We start from the raw sequence: 21513 nt of genomic DNA, 5'->3' as shown, positions 1-21513 counted from the left end.
GGTGGGAGTTAACAGCTAACAACTGATAATCAAAAGAGCAAAGGGTTTAAAAAAACAAATGGACTAAGTCCATTAAGAAAGTTAAAAATGCATAGATAATTTAGAATGAAACATAAAACTAAAGTACTAAAATAAAAGTGTTATCAAAATTGAAGAAATCCACATCTCATATAGAAACGTAACTAGAATATTATGACAAATTTAAGAACCAATCTATTAGTTATATTCATAAATAAAATAAACTTATCTATTAAAAGAAAAAGCTATTTCATTTTGGCTCACAAAGCAAGACCTAATGATGTGATGCATGCAAAAACACAGCTAAAACGAAGTGATTCGCAAAGGCAAAAATTGAGGGGAAGGATAAAAAAATACCAGACAAATGGAAATAATAAGAAAGTAGAGGTAGCAATCTTGATATCAGAAAACATAATAAAATACAATAAAGGTAAAAAAATAAAAAATAAAACAAAATACAAGGAAGGTTATAATAAACATCAAATAGAAATGATGAGATAGTTAATAAGAATATATAGAACTTGTTAATAAATGAAAATCCTGGGTTGGAGGAGGGAAGATTAACAACATAGAAAAAATACTATCTTTAGTTTTCTTGATCAAAAAACAGGGGGTTAATACTACAACATATAAAATAGAAAAAACAAAGAGGAAGTAAATGTTCAAACAGAGTATCTTTTTTTAAAATCCTAGGAGACTATTTTGAAGACTTCTTTGCAAAAAATTTGAATACCTTGATAAAAGAGATATTTTTCCTAGGGAACTACAGAATACTGAAATTCACCCTGTTAGACTAGAAAGCATAAATAAATCAATTTCCAGAGGAAAGTAAAATAATTAAGTATTCCAAAAAAGATAAGACTAGATGGTCTTACAATATAATTCTACAGAACCCAAAAGCCAGATGTGCCTAATGCCCAATAAATTACTAGAACTATGAAAATAAGTAAATTCCCTTTCATAAAAAAAGTATAAAGATGGTATCTGAAAATGATGAAGACTACTAAAAAATAACATGGAAGATGAATATTACTAATGAATACCAATGAAAAATTCTAAATAATATTTTAGCAAACAGAATCTGATGTCTCATTAAAAATATAATGAATCATGACCAAAAGGACTTATTTCAGGATGCAAATTGTTTCAGTTTATATTATATACCATATTAATAAATCTAAGGAGGAAAAAAAACATCATAAGTACCTCCAGAAAGGCTGAAAATAAAAACATTGAGAAATTTTAATTTCAGTTCCTGATTTAAAAGCAAAATCAAGAAAGTTGAGGGATAATTCTTAATGTGACTATATATATGAATACTAGAGTCATTTTTCACTAAGATCTAAAACAAAGCAAATTTACCCACTATCTCTATTACTAGTCCTAGATGTACTAGTGAATGTTATTAGATAAGAGACATTAATGAGTTGGATATGATTTGTAAAGAAAAAATAAGAATTTGTTAATATATGATATAATATATTTTGGAAACTCAGATATTTAATACTTACACTAACAATAAAAAATCAGTAAGGTAGTATATATAATGAGCATTGGTAAATCAATGACATTGATATACAAAAACAATAGTCAGCTAAAAGACATTATGGTTGAGAAAATATCATTTACAGTAGAAAATAATTAAAAACATAGGATTGAATTTTAAAATTGTGAAAAATCTATATGAGTTAATTTTAAAAATATTCCCAAAAGGCACAAAATAAACATGAAGAATTGGAAAGACAGTCCATGTTCCCAAATTAGATGACTCAATGTTATAAATATGTTAGTTCTCCCAAAATTAATTTACAAATTTAACACATTCCCAATAAAAATACAACAAGTTTTTTGTTTTTCTGGAGCTAAACTTGTTGATAATAAAGCTCACACATTCTTTTAAAAAACATGTAATAGCCAGAAAAACTGAAAAAGGAAAAACAATACAGAGTGAAAATATAAGGTGAAACTAGCCTCACAGAAGCGAAATGTTTTAGTTTCAATATACTGTTGTGTCCCTACTATTAATACAGTGTGGTGCCAAATAGGAAAACAGATGAGAAAATAAAACAGGAAGGTTGGAAATAATCAAATTGCATAAGAAAATGTAATAAATGATAAAGTTGCCATCTTAAATAATAGAGACAAAGATTGATTTTTAAATAAATGGTGTTGACTCAACACAAAAGCCATTTAAAAAGGATAAACATTAGATTCATTTTTCACATATACAATATACTTCACATGCATCAGGGAAGGAATATAAAAAAATAAAGCCATGTAAGTACTAGATATAAACGTGGATGAATTCCACTCAGAGTAAAATATAACCAGTAACACTTGAATCAAACTGTATTGAAAATGAATAACATAACCACACTGAAGGGAATAGGGAAGAAAAGAACTAACCTAAGTAATTTTAAGGAACAGTATTTTGATTATATACTGTAAAGTTAAAGATAAAAATAATTATACATTAATATTTTATTATGGTTAATTTGTTTTCATAGATATGTTAAAATTCTGAAACTACTTTATTTGTTGAAATTAAACAAATAAAAAAATACTATTGATAAATGAGAGCCAGGAGACTCACTGTTGAGAAAAGGAGTTACAAATGAGAAAGGGGAAAGGCTATTCTGAATGAGCCCTGTAATGTTTAAATTGGAATCAGAGTTCTCAGATTTATAATACATGTACAGAGGGCTTGAGGCCTACAAATGTGTGTATAGAACATGTATTTTCTTCTTTTGAGAAAATATAGATGCTCGTGAATATGTGTATAGAAAATATATTTTCTACTTCTCTCCATTGAGAGGATCAGGAAGCAATGACACCCAATAATAATCAACACACCTAGTGCCCAGATCATGGTTCTAATTGCATTCTACCAAGAAGGAACCAGGGTTCCCTGGAGAAATGGTGAATTCCATGGCTGGATCAAGATGAGCCGGGGATATGTGCTAGAAAGGATGTGTTCAGAAAATGATGAGGACATGTGAAAGGACATAGAAGCCAAATTGTAAAAAGTTCCATTGGCCAAATTTTTATTTTGAGCAACAAAATAAATAATGATAGTAATGAGTTATTAATTATAAAATAAAACATATCTGTAAGTCTATACCGAGTAAATAAATAAATAATAAATAAATGGAGGAGAATCACAGTTCTTCCTTATGGTAGAATTACAATTAATATGTGTAGAAAGAATAATGATAATATTTAATCACCATTTGGCTAACAGCACAGTAATACTGTTGTAGGTAAGAATTAATGATGGACGTGTGCTGAGAAACATCTGCATAGTTTCTCCCCATGACAGTATCTGCTTACAATATATTTATTAACCAAAAAGAAAAAAATAAGAACTTTACAATAGAGAAATCTGGAAGAACTCTACTTAACCAGAGATCAAAGTTTATATCACCTGTAATATCATATATTAATAGTACTGATATAATACACTTTAAGGGCACAATACCACTTTTGTGGTTTCTTGGAAAAAATGAATAATTTGACCTAGTAATGGAAACATAAGACAAATTGAGGAGCGTTCTACTGGCCAGTATGCTTTAAAGTTATCAAGATGCTGAACAACCAAAACTGAGAAATTACACCAGATTTGAAGACGATAAGGAGATATAAGAAAATAATGTGATGTGTGATTTTCGCTTAGGTTCCAAATCAGGAAAAAGAACGTTAGTGAGGCACCTGCCATAACATGAGTAAAGTTGTTGATTAAATAGCATTATATCAATGTTAGTTTCTTGACTGTATACTTACATAAAATGTTTACCTTAAAATTAAAGAATTTATGGGATTTCCATGTATACAACTATTTTACTAAGTCTGTTCTGTTTTTAAAATAGATAGTTAAAACGATCTAGGAAAACAGCAAAATTAAATCCAAAGAAAGTAAATTAATATAATAAACAAAATTTACTAGTCAAAATCAAGTGGCATTTATTACAGAAATGCAAATAAATTTTAAAAGTCAGTGAAAATTGCTTATAGAACAAATGGTAAGTACAATAAAGGACAAAATAGGATCGATATGATTATTTCAATAAATACACAGATTAGTTAAAACGCTATGGAGGATAAAGAACCTTAGCAAAATAAGAAGATAGAGGAACTAACAAAGGGTGTCTTAAAAAAGGAAGCCTACAGAACACGTTATTTCTAATAATGAAATATGGGCTGCTTTTCCTCATATCTAGAATATGCCAAGACTTTATCTTACTCTAATCTCATCCAGTGTAACATGGATTAAAAAAAAAAAAATGAAATATTGGAAATGAAATATATTGACTATTTGCAAAGTAGACATTATTGCAAAGTAGTCATAATTTATAATAGTCATAACTTTATCTTTGTAGAAAATCTAGAAGAATATAATGATAAATAATTAAATTTGATCATTAAATTTAGTAAGGCTCCTAAGAACAGAGTGAATATGTAACTTTTATTTCTATATACTGCTAACACAAAATTAGATAATAAATTTTTAAAAGATATTTTTACACTTGCATCAAAAATTCCAAATACATAGAATTAAATTTAGTAAAATATATTCACTACTTCTTCATGGGAAACATTAATAAAAAATATATAAATTGAAGAATAGATAATATTCATGAATTTGGTATAGTAAAAATTCAATATGGTTAACATGCTAAATTCCCCATAATGGCTATATATTGAATGCAATCCCAATAATAATTTTTAAAAAAGTTAATTATGTTATAAAATTTGTGTATAAACACAAAGGACCTGACAAGGAAGAACAAAGCAGGATAGCCTGTCCTAAATATCCTACCAAGGCTTATAATTCTACATTAATTAAAACAGTGTGAGATGTTACAAAATTAGAATTCCTACTTACCTTTCAGGTACTCTCTTTTATGAAATATATCTCAGCTTTTCAGATAGTTTTATTAAAACTTTGCTGTTTTACCCTTTGTTGTAGCAGTTGTAAAATAATTACATCAGAAATGTTTATATGCCTTTCTTCCCAAATCTGTCCCTCTCTAACTAGTGTCATTCCAATTAATAAATGTCAAAGCCAACAGTCTCTGACATACATCAGACACTCAAGGAATATGAGATCTATGATGAAAATAACACCAGTAAATATGGTTTTCATAGTCCTTCAAATCCCAGAAAGATAACTCAAACTTACCTCCTATATCTGGGCGAAGTTTATTGTCATAGCCTTGAAGCAATGAATTGAGAATTTGTGTTATATCTCCTTCATGAATCTTTGGTGCCAAGACCCAAGTCTTGTTCACTGTTAAATCCTCATCATCTTCATCATCTGCTTTATCAACACTAAATAATTCCCCACACACACAAAAAAAAATGACAGAAAGTTCAACCAAACTGTATATTTAAAAATAGTTTAAGATTATTATAATTATTATAATTTTGTTAGGAAGTAGTAAGAAAAGAAAAAAAGCGTTAGAAATATTTTGCATTCAGTAAGACTAGCACCTTCAGCATATGAACTGTCCTGATATAATAATACTCAAAATTAAGAATTCAGTACAAGAAATATAACATGTAATATTAAAATAATAAAATAAATCTTGGCCGCTACCACATCTGTCACTACAGGCCACAGAAATTATATACTGAAAGTGTGAATCGTGGACCTAAATATTTGCAATACATAATCTTCACAACCATATGTGGTGACTCTAAACCACCCACTTAAAATAAAAATTAAAAGGAAACTAAATGCAGGAAATGTTGTAATAATTAGTCTGGTAAATATACAATGCATTGTACCAAAGAAGAATTAAGGAAAGATGAGTGAAGAAAGGTTTGAAGAAAGAAGGAAATAAGTATTCAACACATCTGTACTTCTTCCTTTTAAATCAGAAGAACCCAGACATCTTATTCTAAAAATATTGTCAAAGAATGTCTTATCATCAAATCAAGAGTGGGTGACTCACCCTCCACATGTATTTGGGGAAGGCATGACTATTAAAATTTAGGACTAGGCATTAGAATCTAGGGATCAAATAACCCACCACCTTTATGTTGTAAATGAGAAAACTGAAGACAGTAGGGAACCAACCAAAGCACAATCTCATTTTTTAGCAAAACTGAGTATCAAGTTGTAATGTTCGGTTAATGCTTCCTGTGTGTGTAACAACCATAAGGATTCAGATTTCTTCTGAATTGTGGTAGAAAATGCAGCAATATAGCTATTTATCCACAAATCATCAAAGTAACAAGCTATTCTTACTTTACCACCCATCAGTAACTATCTTCATTTGAGTAAAATCACCCTAGATTTAACACACTCTATATGTTAGTAAATCTTAGTCTTCCAGTGAAAAAGGGTCAAAAGACTAAACACTCATATTAGTAAAATCAGGTAAATTCATAATATAATACTTATTTATATATATTTCAAAGATTGGCTTCCTTCCAGCTGTAAATATCCAAGTTTCTCTTATCTTTAGTTAATCTTTCTACACTATGTATTGAGATCAATTTTGTTTTAGACCTAAACATCTTAGCTAATGCAACCTCCACCCCTTTTCAACTTAAAAATAATCCAATTTTACTGAGATATAATTGACATATAACACTGTATAAAACTTTAAATACAACATAATGATTTGATATATGTGTATATAAAAAATGATTACTAGAATAAGTTAACATCTTTGTTTTTAATGAGTACAAGTTAACATTGTAAATTGAAACATAACCTTTAACAAAACTGCTACTTCATTTCATCTTCACAATAATTCTACTGATAGTTATTATCAAAAGCTAATGGAGTACATTATTATTCTCGATATTTCTCCATTTTCTATCAGAGAATTATACTTTTCATTTCAGTGACTTCTAACTTAGACATGTGACCTAAAATTCTCCTTCCTGCAAGAGGAGTATATACCCCCATCCTATTGAATTCAGGTGTGGCCCTGTGATTCACTTTGAGTAATAGAAAATGTGTGACATACGTCAACATCAAGCAGAAGATTTAATGTTAATGCATGGTTTACCATCTCTCTCTCGTCCTGTAAGAAGACCAGCAATACTCAGACAGAGGCTACTTCATTACTTGACTCCCAGAGTGAAGGCAACATGGATAGAAACCCAGTTAGCCTACATTGGACATGTAGCCTGAGCAAGAAATAAACATTTAGTGTTGTAAGTCACTGAGATTTGGGGATAGTTTACAACTTCTATTTCTATGTAAACTACTAGGGTGCATTTAGTTAATGTATTTTTAATGAAGTGCTAACTTATATTAATTGTTGTGCTGTATTTAATTTGAAAAGTTATACTATTGGTGGTATAGTTTTATGACTTCCTTCAAATCATTTCCTACTATTTTCTCTCAATAAAATATATAGTACACACATAAATGCATTCATTTACTAAAGTATTGAAAATATTAAAGCCTTATGGTATGTCCTCCAGGAAAATTTTGTTTATCTAATTAAAATACCTGAGAAATAGGGCATCCATTTAGCTTTATATCCAAGTTTTATAGAATAAAACATCTGGTGGATAGAGGGAAGCTTTTTATAGTAGCAACATCCTGGTAACCTAAAAAGTACATACTCTGCGATTTATACTCCCCTTTTCCTAACTAGCTTAGAGGTAATATGAAAATTGACCTCAATGATATTACGAGTCTATTTTGCCTTATTTTTAGAAATAACAAAAAAATTCAGTATGATTTTTCTGCATCTTCTAAGATTTTTAATTTACTATCAGATTATTCATTAATTACCTTGAATATCATATTGGTATCATTTTGATAATCAAAAAATATTTGTCGTAATTTTAAAAATAGTTCATATAGCATATCTTATATCTCAATGTCTTTCATGGCTAGAATATTTTTGTAACCTTTATATATGTTGAATGGCTGTTCGTTTGGGGAAAACACCTCATTTTAAGTAATGCTCTGAGAATTTCTAGACTCATGCTTAAGCACTTTTTTTTATTATGGTGACATTGGTTGACGAAATCCAGTAAGTTTCAGGTATACAATTCAACACTAAGCACTTCTTTTAAATAATTTGAATACAAACAATTTTATCATTGGTATAAAGACATTCAGACTCTTGAATATGTAAATTTACTAATTGTTTATTTTAATAGTTGATATTTTATTATTCCCTGCTATTGAGTACCTATAATGCCTCATTATGTGCCTTCTATGTTTTAAGAACCATGTACTAAGTTTCTTACAAATATTATGTCATTTAATCCAGAGAAATTCCATAAAATAAATATTAATATTTCTATTTTACAAGTGTAAAACTATATTTATAGAATTCCCAGGACATACACTATTAAATAATAGAGCCAGGATTTAAGACAATATTGATTTCGTTTGAAGACTCATCTCCTTTGAAGTTTCTATAGGATCATTTCATTTTATTTGTATTAATCAACCCAGGGTGGTTGGATTTTTAGTTTTCTAATTCATATTTCTAATTCAGCAACACTTATGGTAAGTAATTTGAAGTGCATTTGGATCATGCATGGTTAGGATGTTTCATCTCTACGTCTGAGTTCTAAGAAATTAGAACAATAATCTCAAGAAATCACACACACACTCTCTGATGAGAAAGGCTGTCTAACGTGTGTTCAATACCATGTCCTATGCTTTATTTATAGAGGATATACTATGTACTACAAATGTGCTAAATCCTGAAAATACACAGACAAATAACATTATAATCTTGATTTAGATTACCTTATATTCTAATAAAAGAGAAAATTAATTAAACAAATGATAAAGAAACCATCTTATACAAAAATGTTTATTATAGTATTATCCATGGTAGCCAAATATATCCATATGGTGCAATGGATGCATCCGTTCAACTGATGATTATGAAGAGTCTGTTAAAATGTAAAATTATTTTTATAATTTAAAGTTATATAAAAATAATATATAACAATTTACTTTTATTAAAACTGAGGTATAAAATGGCTACAGATTAAATGTGAAAATGGTATAATCAATATACTAAGTATGATCTAATAGTGGAACTATACAAATTTATTTTTTCTATATATTAATAGTATACTACAATCTTTCTGCATAATTTTTAATATAAATACACAAAAATAAGTTAATTTGACATTAATGCCTATCTTTTCCTGTATACCAGAGAGCACTCTGAAATAAATTTCTAATAATGAAAAATTAATAATTAAATAGAACCTTTTATAGAGAGAAGTAGAGCTTTATATTTTGTTAAAAAATTGATAGTGGCAGCCCTGAAAATTTGCCACTTGGTTCTCCTGCAGTGGAGACATAGTTGACTGACAGTTCAGTTTCTAGCCAGTCCCCTTGACTAGCATTGTGTTTGCACTAGACCTATAGCAATTCGATCAATTAATAGAAACCATTTTTCATGCACAAGGTAAATACTCATCGAGGTTTATCCAGGATGGCCTGGTTTACACCTTGTTTTCCTGGAATAATAATTAATAGCTTCCTCTTTCACTGGCAAAGTGACCTAATTTGGATGATAAATTATATAGTCACCCTGTATACAGTTCATATAAAGGCGACTGTGAATGTCTCTGTTATGACTCTTCCATTAATCTGTTAAAAAGGAGTAAATGAAACTCCTAAGCCAGGTCTCATCTGTGATCTGTTGTTCATGACAAGTTAAATTGTGTTTATTTATAAACATCAGTTTCTATTAGCATAGTATTTAAATGACAAGTTCCAGGAAAGAAACATACCTGTTATAATGTTTCTGAGTAGAAGATATCCTAATGCAAAGCCTATAAGTGCTAGCTTTTAAAGAGTAGGTATAAGCACTGATTTTAGATCTGGAAGTCAAAAACAAAAAAAAATAAAAGTAAAATAATAAATTAAAAAAATGAATTTTGTTATTTTCTTTTCACCTTTATATACCTGCTAAATTATTTCATACAAAAAAATCTTTCTAGGGTTTTAGCTCTGAATCATTTTTATTGTCCCCAAATTGGCAGGGAAGTAAATGAGTGAAAAAGTGTTACATAAAAGTTATGGATTTGAACTTTCAGAGTTTTACAGAGGTAAAATGATAGTCAACTCAGTTTGGTGATTTTTTTATTAATGCAAAAGAATATGAGACCCATCACTAACACACATGAAGAGGAATGCCTTGGAAATTTAAGAGGGAAAAGAGCCAAGCCTACAATACTAAGCAAGTGTTCTCTGCTATGTGTTTCTAATCTGTGCAATGCTTAACTTTACCAGGAAACTGATCATACTGTATCTTAATTAACTACGTTATTTACTTATGGTCCTCTCTAAGCTCCTTGAAGCCATTCAGTATTATGTCATTGGAACCTAGTTCAATGCCTGACACACAATAGGTGTCCAAAAAAAGTATTCTCTGAATAAATAGATGGAAAGAATATTAAAAGTTATTCTTACTGTTTACATATTACAGTGATTCACGAATAAACAACTAAAAACTATCAGTTAGCCTTAATAACAGAATTATTATACCTTATCTAATATAAAATTAATTTTAAAACACAGTAGCTTAATGATATTAACACTAATTCATTACAAACAAAAAAATTGATTTATTTCACAATGACAACACAACCTATAAAATATTTAAGAGGAAATATAACAAGGAAAGTATAAATCTTATATAAAGACATTTAAAAATTATTTGAAGAATATAAGAACAGAAAAAATAAAGACAAAGTAAATATTTTGGCTATAAAACAATATTGTTAATACATCATTCCCAAATTATTTTATAAATTTAACAAAGTTTTAATCAGAATCTCATAGTTCATATGCGATAGATTAAAATAGTTATAGTTAAGTGGGAGAATCAACATAAGAGTTTAGAATAAATTATTGAAAGTTTGTTAGATAAAATTTGCCCTACTGGAATAAAAAGAAAACAAAATAAAGTTACTGTAATTAGTAGCACATTGTAGTAATACATAAGAAAGTCAGTGAGAACAAAATCTAGCAAATTCAGATCCAAGTAAATAGAAATGTATGAGATGATAAAAGTGACTAGATAGTTTAGAAATAAAAGGATGAATTATTTAGTAAATTGTATTGAAATGGTTATTGACCCACTTAAAAGAACATAAATTAGAGTCTTACATATAAATCACAGATCATATTAAAAACCAAAATGTAAAAAAAACAAAGTATAAAATTATTAAAGAAGATATTGAATTTTTTTTGACCTTTGAGGTAAGGAGATCCTTTCAGGCAACATGTAAACAAACCAGAAATGGGGAAAAAATGATATAAAATAGAGAAAAATAAAAAATAACATAGATAACAACAATTTAGAAAAAGCCTAGAGACAAAGAATAGATTGAGAAAAAAATTTATAACATAATTAGTGTACAAGAGTTCAGAGGTAAGAAAATGGCTAATAAATTTATAAAATTATGCTAACATTTACTTGTATCAAGGGAAAATAAAAATGTAACACATTTTAGCCATCATATTGGCAGAGTAATAAAAGATTTACTACATACGATACTGGTGATAATAAGAATGAATGGCATTTTTATAACCGTTAAGAGAAAACTGAATTACTTTATGGTTAGCAATTTGCTAATATTGATATAATATAAAAATTAAGGAGGTGTACATATGCATGTATATATATACACATATGTATATACACACATATATACATATATATGTGTATATATATACAAAAACAGTGCATAATAAAAGAGAATCTCTTATGAAATAAATTAATAATTTATGACTCCCCTATAATATAGAATACCACATCATCATTAAAAAGGAGGTTCACTAAGTATACTAATCTGGAAACATATTTCTGATAATAGGTATGTGACAATACAAGTGTTAGATTTTATTTATATAAAAATAATTATGTACACTAATGAGTATAAACACACCTGTCTAACCTTAGGGGAAATTCCAGAAGTATAGGCTCCAATTTGCTAGGTAATTTTGAGGAGTGGAACAGAATAACTGACCTTATTATTTACATTACAGGACCAAAAACATATTGCATTGGAGAAAATGGTTTTGTTTTTCCATATATTTCAACAAAAAACTTATACATATAATATATATAATATAATTTATGTTATATATACTTGGAAATTGATATATATCACTTGGAAAAATTTTAATTTTTTTTAAGAAAACAAATAAGGAAAAATAAAGTCTAAACTATTTGTGGTGAAGAACTTTGGATTTAAAGTATTTTAACTCCATAGAACAGAACAGAAATTGGATTACATAATAATTCCACAATTTGTGAATAGAACATTGATCTGGGGAAAATAAAATGCATCTTCATCCACTGTGAAATTTATGTGGTTTCCTTGGTAAGGTAGAATACATAGAGCCCTTCATATTACAACAAAATTAGGAAATAAATGGAAATTAACATTGTTTTGGGCACTGTTAATTTCAAAAAGAGGTCTGAACAATTTTTAAATCTATTAGAACATAGTTTGATTTAGTTAGATTAGATAAAAGAATTCTATTAGTTAATGAGAAAAGGGACAGATGGGTATCAAAATAGATTTTTAAAAGATCAATTATTATGGTGGCATATTTCTAGAATGAGAATAAGGAGAACATTTTAAAATAAAGCAGAGGTTTTTTTTCTTAACATCTTTGGTCATAGATATGAAATTTCTGTAGTTTAGTGATTGAACTTAATATCACAGTAACACTAGTAATAAAACAATGTATTTTGTCCATTTTTGGAGTATTATTTTCATTTTCCTTATTTAGTTTGTTAGTCAGGCCAATTCTGTTCTTAGAAATGTTTAGGAATTAGGAATCACTAGTCTAATGAATAATCTGCACGGGGATGGTGAATAACTAAAGATTATAAATGTTCTTTTGCGACCATTTTCTTATATTTTTGCAGGAAGAGAAAGAAACCATAATTTTCATTACAGTCTATTAAAAAATGACCACTAGGTTTACAGTATATTAAAATAAATGCCAAAATCTCCATTGTGCCGATTCATATCCACAGAAATTGACAGAACATAACTTAGACTTAGAAACAATACAACTCTTCATGATATTCATATTCTCTAAGCTTTTGATGCTCTTCTGAATCAGATAAATAATATAAGGCTGTTAAAAATTTCACAAAGTAGAGGCATATATTGAGGCTTATTACATTATAAAACATATTAAAAACCTTAAAATTAAATGATAGAAAAAATGAGAATTAGATTTTCTGAATGCAGAAATGTAGTTTCGTAAATCTAAGTCTTGGGATTATAAAATGAAAGGTAAAATCTTTTTAAATTAAATTTATTCAGGTGACATTGGTTAATAAAATTATGTAGGTTTCAAGTATACAATCCAATAATACATCATCTGTATATTACACTGTGCATTCACCACCCAAAGTCAAATCTCCTTACATCACTATATATCTCATCCCTTTTACCCTTACCTAACTTCTCCTTCCTCCCTTTTCTTCTATTAACCACTAAACTGTTGTCCATGTCTACTGAGTTTTTGTTTGTTTTCATTGGCATAAGCATCCTCCCAGAATATTTTTTCAAAAAGGGAGAGAAAACAAACAAGTAGAAAAGAAACAATCACTTTTTCTAGTCAATTCTAGATTTGGCAATTTTTCACAAAGAATTATTACTAAAGCAATGGCAGAAACAAACACACTCATAAGTCACCTGCATAGAGTAACAAATCAGTTTGTAGAACACATGTCTGAGTAACCCTTAAATTTAATCCAGCCAAACGGCTATTTTGTGGAGAAGGCAATCCTTACTCAAGACACTCTACAACACATGCTGGAAAATTGTTCTGATACTTATACATATCCAAAGATGGCTGGGAAGTGAATGATGTCCCTGTATTTAAGCAATTCACAAATTGTGCAACTTTAAGTGATAGTCCTAGAAATGTACCAAAAGATTAATTTTTTAACCAAAACCTTTTATTCTAGCAGATTTAAAGCTATCTCTATAAGCAACTCATGCCCTGATAACACCAATATTAAAATAATTATATTAAACCCATGTTAAAGAGAAAAGCAGGAGCTCCAAATGATATTATTACTTGTGCTAAAAGCTCATGGTACCAAAATCTAGATTTAATCCCTGCCTATTGCTATTTCAATCTTTCCCTGAAATATTATCTCAATTAACTAGTCTGAAATTTTCTGGTCAACACCAGTGAGGCAACCTGTCAAGTGGGTCCTCTCCATCTCCCACAAAAAGAAGCGGCAAAGTGTATGATAAACACCCTTGTGTTCCATCCCCAGTGAAAAAAATGTTTTGGTCTAGAATGAATCTTTTCTTTTGTTAATAGCTCCCTTACCCCACTCTTCTTCTTATAAAAAACTTCCATTTTGTACAATGCCTCAGAATACCTTTCTAGTTGCTAGATGGGTGCTGCCTAGTTCATAAATTGCTCAATAAAGCCAATTGGATCTTCAAAATTACCCAGTTAAATTGAATTGTTTTTTTAATACCCAGTATATCATAGACTTTCTGATTTGCTGATCCAGCTTCAGACTGGAAAGCAGGTCCATGTTAAGTTTACTATTCTACCCCCACAGCTTAATGCAGTCTACTACTATTACTTTACATAATTGTTACTTAATATATTTGTCTAAGAATAAGAAGAAATTAATGTTAAATCTTTGAATACTCTGAATCTGAGAGGAAAGAATCCCTATAGTTCAGAAGTTCAGTGTTAAACTGAATTATATAGCCTTTAATAGGATGTTGTCATTTTAATGCCACATATTAGATGACTAGAGTAAAGGATCTCCTAGAAGACATAGGGCTATCATTTTCAAAAGGCCTACCAAATTTTGAGACCATACTTTTGGCCATATAATAGTAATGACATTTCTCTCTTTCTCTAATCTTTACTAACTGACCTAACTTTATGCTCAAGACAGCTGAAAATATTGTCTTTTTCCAGAGTTGCAATTGATGCCAGCCTCCTTAGTGCCTCCGATATAGCTTATCTAGAATTCTGAGTACGAATTATAACATTTTATTGTCTTGTTTATATTAATAAACCATCTCAATCTAAATTTCTAGAATTTTAGTTCACTGGGAGCAGAGACTCTGCCCTCTTTGTCCTATTCATTTAGCATGTATGCTGTAATATATACATGCACACACATATATGCACACACACTGTTATATATATATATATACACACACATATACACATACACTGTTATATACACACACATACATATCTGCATATATATGCATATATATACATATATTCACACATACATATACACACACAAATACATATACATTTCACAATTAGGGGAAGAATTATGTCTTGCTTACTACTAAACTCCAGGTCACGGATCTCCACTTAACACACAGCAGACACTAAAGGAATATTGATAATAAATATTTACTGAATGAATAGCTAGGAGCATTTCCTCAAACATGGGGCTTCAGTTGGTTAAACTATTTGAGTACTAATAGAATTAGATTCTGAGATATTTAAAAATAGAAAAAAAACATGTATGTCATTTGCCTCCCACAGAGTACAAAAACTCTTAACAAGCTTCTGCTTGAATAAGCCTAGTGATAAGGCATCCATTATATTGTTGCAGTGCTTTTGTATTGAAAGAAAATCCCTTAACATAGTTTCCACTACTCGGTTATGGTTTGGCTGTTATATCTACACAAAATAAATTCAACTATGACTTTACATAGCAATCATAAAAATAAGTAGCCATATGACTCCTCAACAAAATATGCCTAAATTCTAAAATTCTTGCTTTTCACACATTTGTCTCATGGTGTTTTTTATAAATCAAGTACTCCACTTTGTTAAAGTTTTCCCCAAACTGATTAATCCAGCACTGTACATAATATTTCAGATGTGATAAGTACACAGTAGATTTTTATACTTACTGTGCTTCTCTCAATTGCACTATCCTCCCCTCCATTCCCCTTCCTCTTTCCCTCCCTTCCTTATTGTTTCCTTCATCCACTGGCATGTTAATTGTTTTGACTTATATCACATTTGTAATTTGAGGGCTGTGGCAGCTAAGAATGCATATTCTGGAAATAGAACATATGAATTTGAGTCTTGGATTCAGCACTCATTGGCAAAATGATTTTTAGTGAGTTCCTAAAAATTGATGTGCCCCATTCTTTCCATCTGTAAAATGGGGAAAATAACAGTATCTCGGCTTCATTCTCTCTTCACACTTGATTAGTAATTTGACTAAGTATAACCTTCTATAGAACTTTTGTCTTTAGAATTTTGAACTTTTGTCTTTAGAATTTTGGAGACATTTTCCTCACAGTCTTTTGGTATTACTATGAGAAATCTCATGGCTCCCTAATTTTCTTTCCTCGATTGTGATCTGTTCCATAGGTAACCTCTATCTTTGAAATTCTGAAGGTATATTTCCTTATTTTGGCTACAAAATGGTTTTATTTAAATATTCTTAATATCATAAATCAAGGTCTAAGCAGTGAGTATAGCTCCATGGAGATAGTACTCATGTCTAGTCCATTCACCACTGTAAACCCAGTATGTTGCAAGCATTCAGTAAATATTTGTTGTAAAAGAATGATCTTTGTCAGATCCAGAAGATATTTAATAATGCACAAGAATCCAAGAAATTCATTCTATTGCACTTAAAATCTGTTTAATTAGGATAAATAATGCTAAAATCACTTATTGCAGAGTACCTGTTATAATGCCTTTTCATTTAAAATTTCAAGTGCAACATTCTTTCCACAAATATTTTCCTTTGTTTTTGAAACAATCTGAAAAGGTAGATGCCATTTCTATTTTTTGTAAATGAGGAGTCCCTGTCTCAAAGATTTGGCTAAAATCACTCTAATGGAAAATGATGGAGCTTCAGATGAAATTTGCATCTGATTGTAAAGTCTAGGATTTTCAGTTGGTACCATGCATATCTGTGAATCATTTTCTCAAAGCCCATACATTCAATTTATGCACACCTCTCCCCCATGGCAGTGATTTATCATATTGTGATCTCATTTTTTCAGTTTTACACCCTATATGTCTTCTCTCCTTTGGTTCTTCACCTTCATTATTATTTTCTTAGACAAATTTTAATTATCTTTATACAAATACACAATATTAGATTAGTCTATTTTACTGTTTGAATGAAATGTCAAACATTTTCTTTTGTTGCTTAGTCAAAAAAGTGTATCTCATAGTATGAATGAAGATGAAAAAAGAGTATACATAAAAGACTTTATACTTAGGGATTTATCAATTACAGCTTTTTTATTTTACCTTTAAAATTATTTTCTCTCAGTTCTTTGAATATTTAATTATCATCGAACTTCGTACTTAGTTATTTTGTCCTCAAATTTGCATTATTATAATTGGTATCTTATTAGAAAATTAAGCCATAAATTTAGATGATTTAAAAAAAAAGAAAAAGAAAAGCAACATTCATTTGCGACTACTGTCACAAAATATATTACTGATATTACTTGAAAATAATATATTTTATAAAGCATGTATATTTGAATATTTTCATTTGGACAACTAAATGCCAAATTGTATGTTACTGATTCCTGAAATTGTCTTAAAAATAAAAACAAGTTATTTTTCTTGAGCTCTCTCCAAATATAACTTCTTAGTCAAAGTTTACCATAAATTACTTTTTAGAACAGCCAAAATCTCAAAACACTTTCAATTCATTTGTAAAAATCTGATTATAATTAGATTTTTTTCAAAATTACAAATAAGTCAAATCAAACTCAAGCAATTGTATTAACCAACTGTCAAGATGACATAGAGTCTTATGGAGAATAAAATACAAGAACTATAACCACAACTTTTAGTCACAATAATGTGATAAGTTTTCATAGTTCAGCCATAAATATAATGTCTCTACTTTGTGCTCTTGATGGAAACTAATGAGGAAACAAACTATTTTCTCTGCTTAAATATAAGAAATAGTTTTCAATTTGGTAAATCTCAAAATAGATTACTTTGATGCTTTATTTTAAAAAGTAGAATAAGACATCAAAATTCTTATAAACAATCATTTTAGTTAGTTTTGGAAAAGTTATTCAAAAGAAGAAAGGGAGAAGGAAATATGAATATAAATGATTTATATATGTTGAGATCAATTATCTTCGACTAGATATTAAAAATATAAGTTCACCACACTGTAACTACTTTAAAAAGTGAAGACATAAACTCTTATAATTGAGGTCCTAAGAGCTAATTATAACAGCAACATATAGCTTTATTTTTTAAAATATTTATCCACTGGACAGAATAACCCAGATTACCTATAGTTCTATGATAAAATAAATAAATTATTTATCTATTTTAACTACTCATCACCTCTGTCTCACTCATATATATATGCTACAAAAAGTACATGGGACTCTCAATTAGAACTTTCTTCTTGAAAACAACTAAGAAAAGTCAGTGAAGCAACTATTGAGTTATTTTATGTTTTAGTGCAAATCGTAGCCACACTGTATGTGAAAAGTTAAAGAAAACATAAATGACATATCACTACCCTTCATTTCTTAGAGAAAGAAACTGTTCACAGGTTAAGGACTCTTGACACATAAAATCATGTCTCCAGATTTCTAGAGCCATCTTTGTCCACTATAACACACAACTTTTTAATTCTGAGCAACTTGAAGAGAATTCTGGAGACAATTATAATGATCATAATGTAAGTATTGTCAAAACCAAAACATATTATTTAAAAAAAATTATCTCTTTATTCCCTTTAGTAAGCATGCTCTCTGGTAAGCAGTTGGTCTATTAGGTTGAGGGAAATTTGCACTTATAATGATAAAGGAGCATATAGTTTGTTATTTCATAAAACCACTGGGGAAATCTTTTTTTATGAGAACACAGATTCATTTGCAATATTATGAAGATACGTGAAAGCAATGACACATGTTCTACAAAAATACTATAATTTATAATATATTCAAAGAAATAAGTTATTTTGACACAACTTATATATAATATAAGGAATAATTAATCGAGTAGTATGTGTGTACCCATGCAAAACAGTTAAGTTTCTAAGTGAAAGGAGTGAATAAACTAAAATGTAGTAGTTAAAAAAGCATTGTGTGTCAAATATTTCCTGGCAAGTCTAATATTACTTAGCATACTTTAATCCATTCTCCATTTTCAGGAAAAAAAAAAATACAGTATCGGCTGGCACTGACCAAAAAAATTCACCTTAGCCATACACTAAATTGAATTGTAATAATAATTCATTTAGCAATGATGCAAGTAGCTATAAAGGCATGCTTCTATACGCATAGTGATTGTATTTTACTCAAGCTCTAGGCAAAATCATATACTACAATAATTTTAAATGTACATTTATATAAAATACAAGTTACATGATATGAGTAGTATGTCCAAGATCTTTATAGTGTCTTTCTCTTAATCAATATATTTTAACTCTGTTCACCAACTATTCCTATAGTCAGATGCAATAACTGAATATTTTATTTTTTCCAAGATGATTTCAAAGTTTTATTGAAAGGTATTGCAGCACAAGTCTTGTTCCTGTTAAATTGGAGGCTAGCCGTTGCAGTTAGTAATTTCTCTCTGTCTCTCTTTTGATCTCTCTCTCTTCCTCGCTCTCTGTCAAACACACACAGTCAGGGCATTTATATCACTATACAATTTTTATTCGTGGATAGCTAATTAAAATAAAAGCCATTCGAATCTAGCTCAATAAAATATGCATAATCATTTCTAATTTAAATGCTCACAAAATCGATAGATTTTTTAGCCATGTTTATAATCTTTTGATGTTAACTTTTTTTTCCATAATAGCACAAAATAAAAGGGAGAGGGTAGATAAACAATAATATTAGTATATAGAAAGCATCATACCTACTATGCTATGAAACTTATTAGTTTCTAAAATAACTTTGTCTTTGAAATGCAGAATCATCACAAAGTTCATTAATGACATTCATTCACTAAGTTTAGTAACAAAATAATTTCTACTCTCCATACTCACTCCCTGTAACTGAATCTTTAATATTTTTGACTGTGCTTCAAGTCAAAAACAAGTGAACAAACCTCCATGCTTCATACATAAGCTAATTCCATTCTATCTGAAAATGGGTAGATCAAATCAGAAAATAAAATGATAGTAAAATATCGCACATATGCCGGAGGAAATGCAAATTCCTTAACTTAGAAAGAGAAACGAGGAGGACGAGGGTAGATACCAAATAACAGTTTTATTTACTCACCAGTTTCCCAAATGCAGGGCCAGTAACAAGAACATCAGCCTCATCCCTCTACTTTGACTCCACAGAAGAAAAGGAGAGAAGAGAAAAGCTTTCCAAGAACCCATCGAGATGGCTTTTTCCGCTCAATTCTTCAAGACAGGACTTTTTCGCCCACCTCAGCTGCAGCTGGGCGAGTACGAGGAGGGAGAGTGTGGGAAAGCAATACACCTCCGGACCAGGTAGGTTGCGACTCTCAGCGGAATTGAGCCGGGGAGCCAATCAGACCCAGAAGATGCTGGCATAAATTATCTGAAAAAGAGTTTGGCCAATCAACAGCCCGAAGAGGCGGGGCTCCTCCTATTAGAAATCGAGCCCAGTAGGGAAAAGGGCTCCGTTTTTCTCAAAGAAAAACAAATTCCTCTCCCTCATAGCCTTGGGAAAACGATTGAGTGTCCTTGACAGATTCCCTCCCTAGGGAAATGCGGTCTCCCTCTTCCTCCTGGCCTTCCTTCTCGCCTGACTCTATTTCTCCCCTTTCCTCTCCTGCGTTTGAATTCTGAATCTGTCTTCGAGCAGGAAGGTTGCAGTGCCTAACTGGTTTTCTCCAGGCTCTCGAAGGTTCTGCTAATTTTTGTTAATTATCATTAATTGTGAGTATGCGGCGGTGTCTCATTTCGCTTTGCAGCCCCAGCACCTGGCACAATGCCCGGCACAAATGAGTCTTTAGTTGTCGAATATACAACTGACTGAATGAATGGGCGGTGCACTCCGGGTAATCGCGTTTCCTAACCTCTTTCCTCTGTCTTTACGATAGAAAATTTGCAGCCTCCTCTCTCCAAGCCCTAGATAATACTAATGAATAATGCCAGGCAAGCTCTATCTCATACAAAAACATAATCAAAAATCCGATTTTCACAAGGTCCTCTGAGCCATAGAAGTTGTAGACCTATTAAATAGGTAATTCTTGTTCTTGTCTCCCTCTCCAGTTGCCTTTGCGTATGTTGAGCTCCACTGTTTGGTACCTAACTTCAGAGGCTCTGCTTTGAGTTTGCAGCAGAGCTCAACAGTTGCTATGACAACTAAAAAGCCTCTGGCAGCTTGAACACCCGTACAGGCAAAGACAAGGAGTGGTTGGTGGTGGTGGAAGCAAGCTCTCTCTGCCTAGCTATCTTCTGCTTTTATGCCTAAGTCCATGCTTCTCCCACCGAAACCGCCTGGGTTTGGGGTCTTTGGCAGTGTCATTAATCACCCTGCAACCTCCTGGAGTTGGCCAGATTCGAG

The 21513-nt window shown here is 30.3% G+C and overlaps 1 protein-coding gene across 3 annotated transcripts in view; it reads right to left on the bottom strand.

Moving 5' to 3' along the window:
- GABRG1 (gamma-aminobutyric acid type A receptor subunit gamma1) overlaps positions 1-20514 on the bottom strand; it is a 62893-nt gene extending 42379 nt beyond the window's left edge. For 2 of the 3 annotated variants that reach the window (XM_016145841.2, XM_016145831.2), the window contains exons 1-2: positions 20254-20514; positions 5198-5346 (exon numbers count right to left, since the gene is read on the bottom strand). In XM_016145841.2, coding sequence (XP_016001327.1) covers positions 5198-5346; positions 20254-20357 — 253 coding nt within the window. In that variant the 5' untranslated portion in view covers positions 20358-20514. The remainder of the gene's footprint in view (positions 1-5197; positions 5347-20253) is intronic. The other variant, XM_036227967.1, reaches the window with a different exon arrangement.
- Between the last annotated feature and the right edge of the window lie 999 nt (positions 20515-21513).

This window comes from Rousettus aegyptiacus, unplaced genomic scaffold, assembly GCF_014176215.1.
Source record: "Rousettus aegyptiacus isolate mRouAeg1 unplaced genomic scaffold, mRouAeg1.p scaffold_m13_p_10, whole genome shotgun sequence".
Classification (NCBI taxonomy): Eukaryota; Metazoa; Chordata; class Mammalia; order Chiroptera; family Pteropodidae; genus Rousettus; species Rousettus aegyptiacus.
Note: the sequence above shows the minus strand (reverse complement) of the source record. Positions and strands in the feature narration are given on the sequence as shown.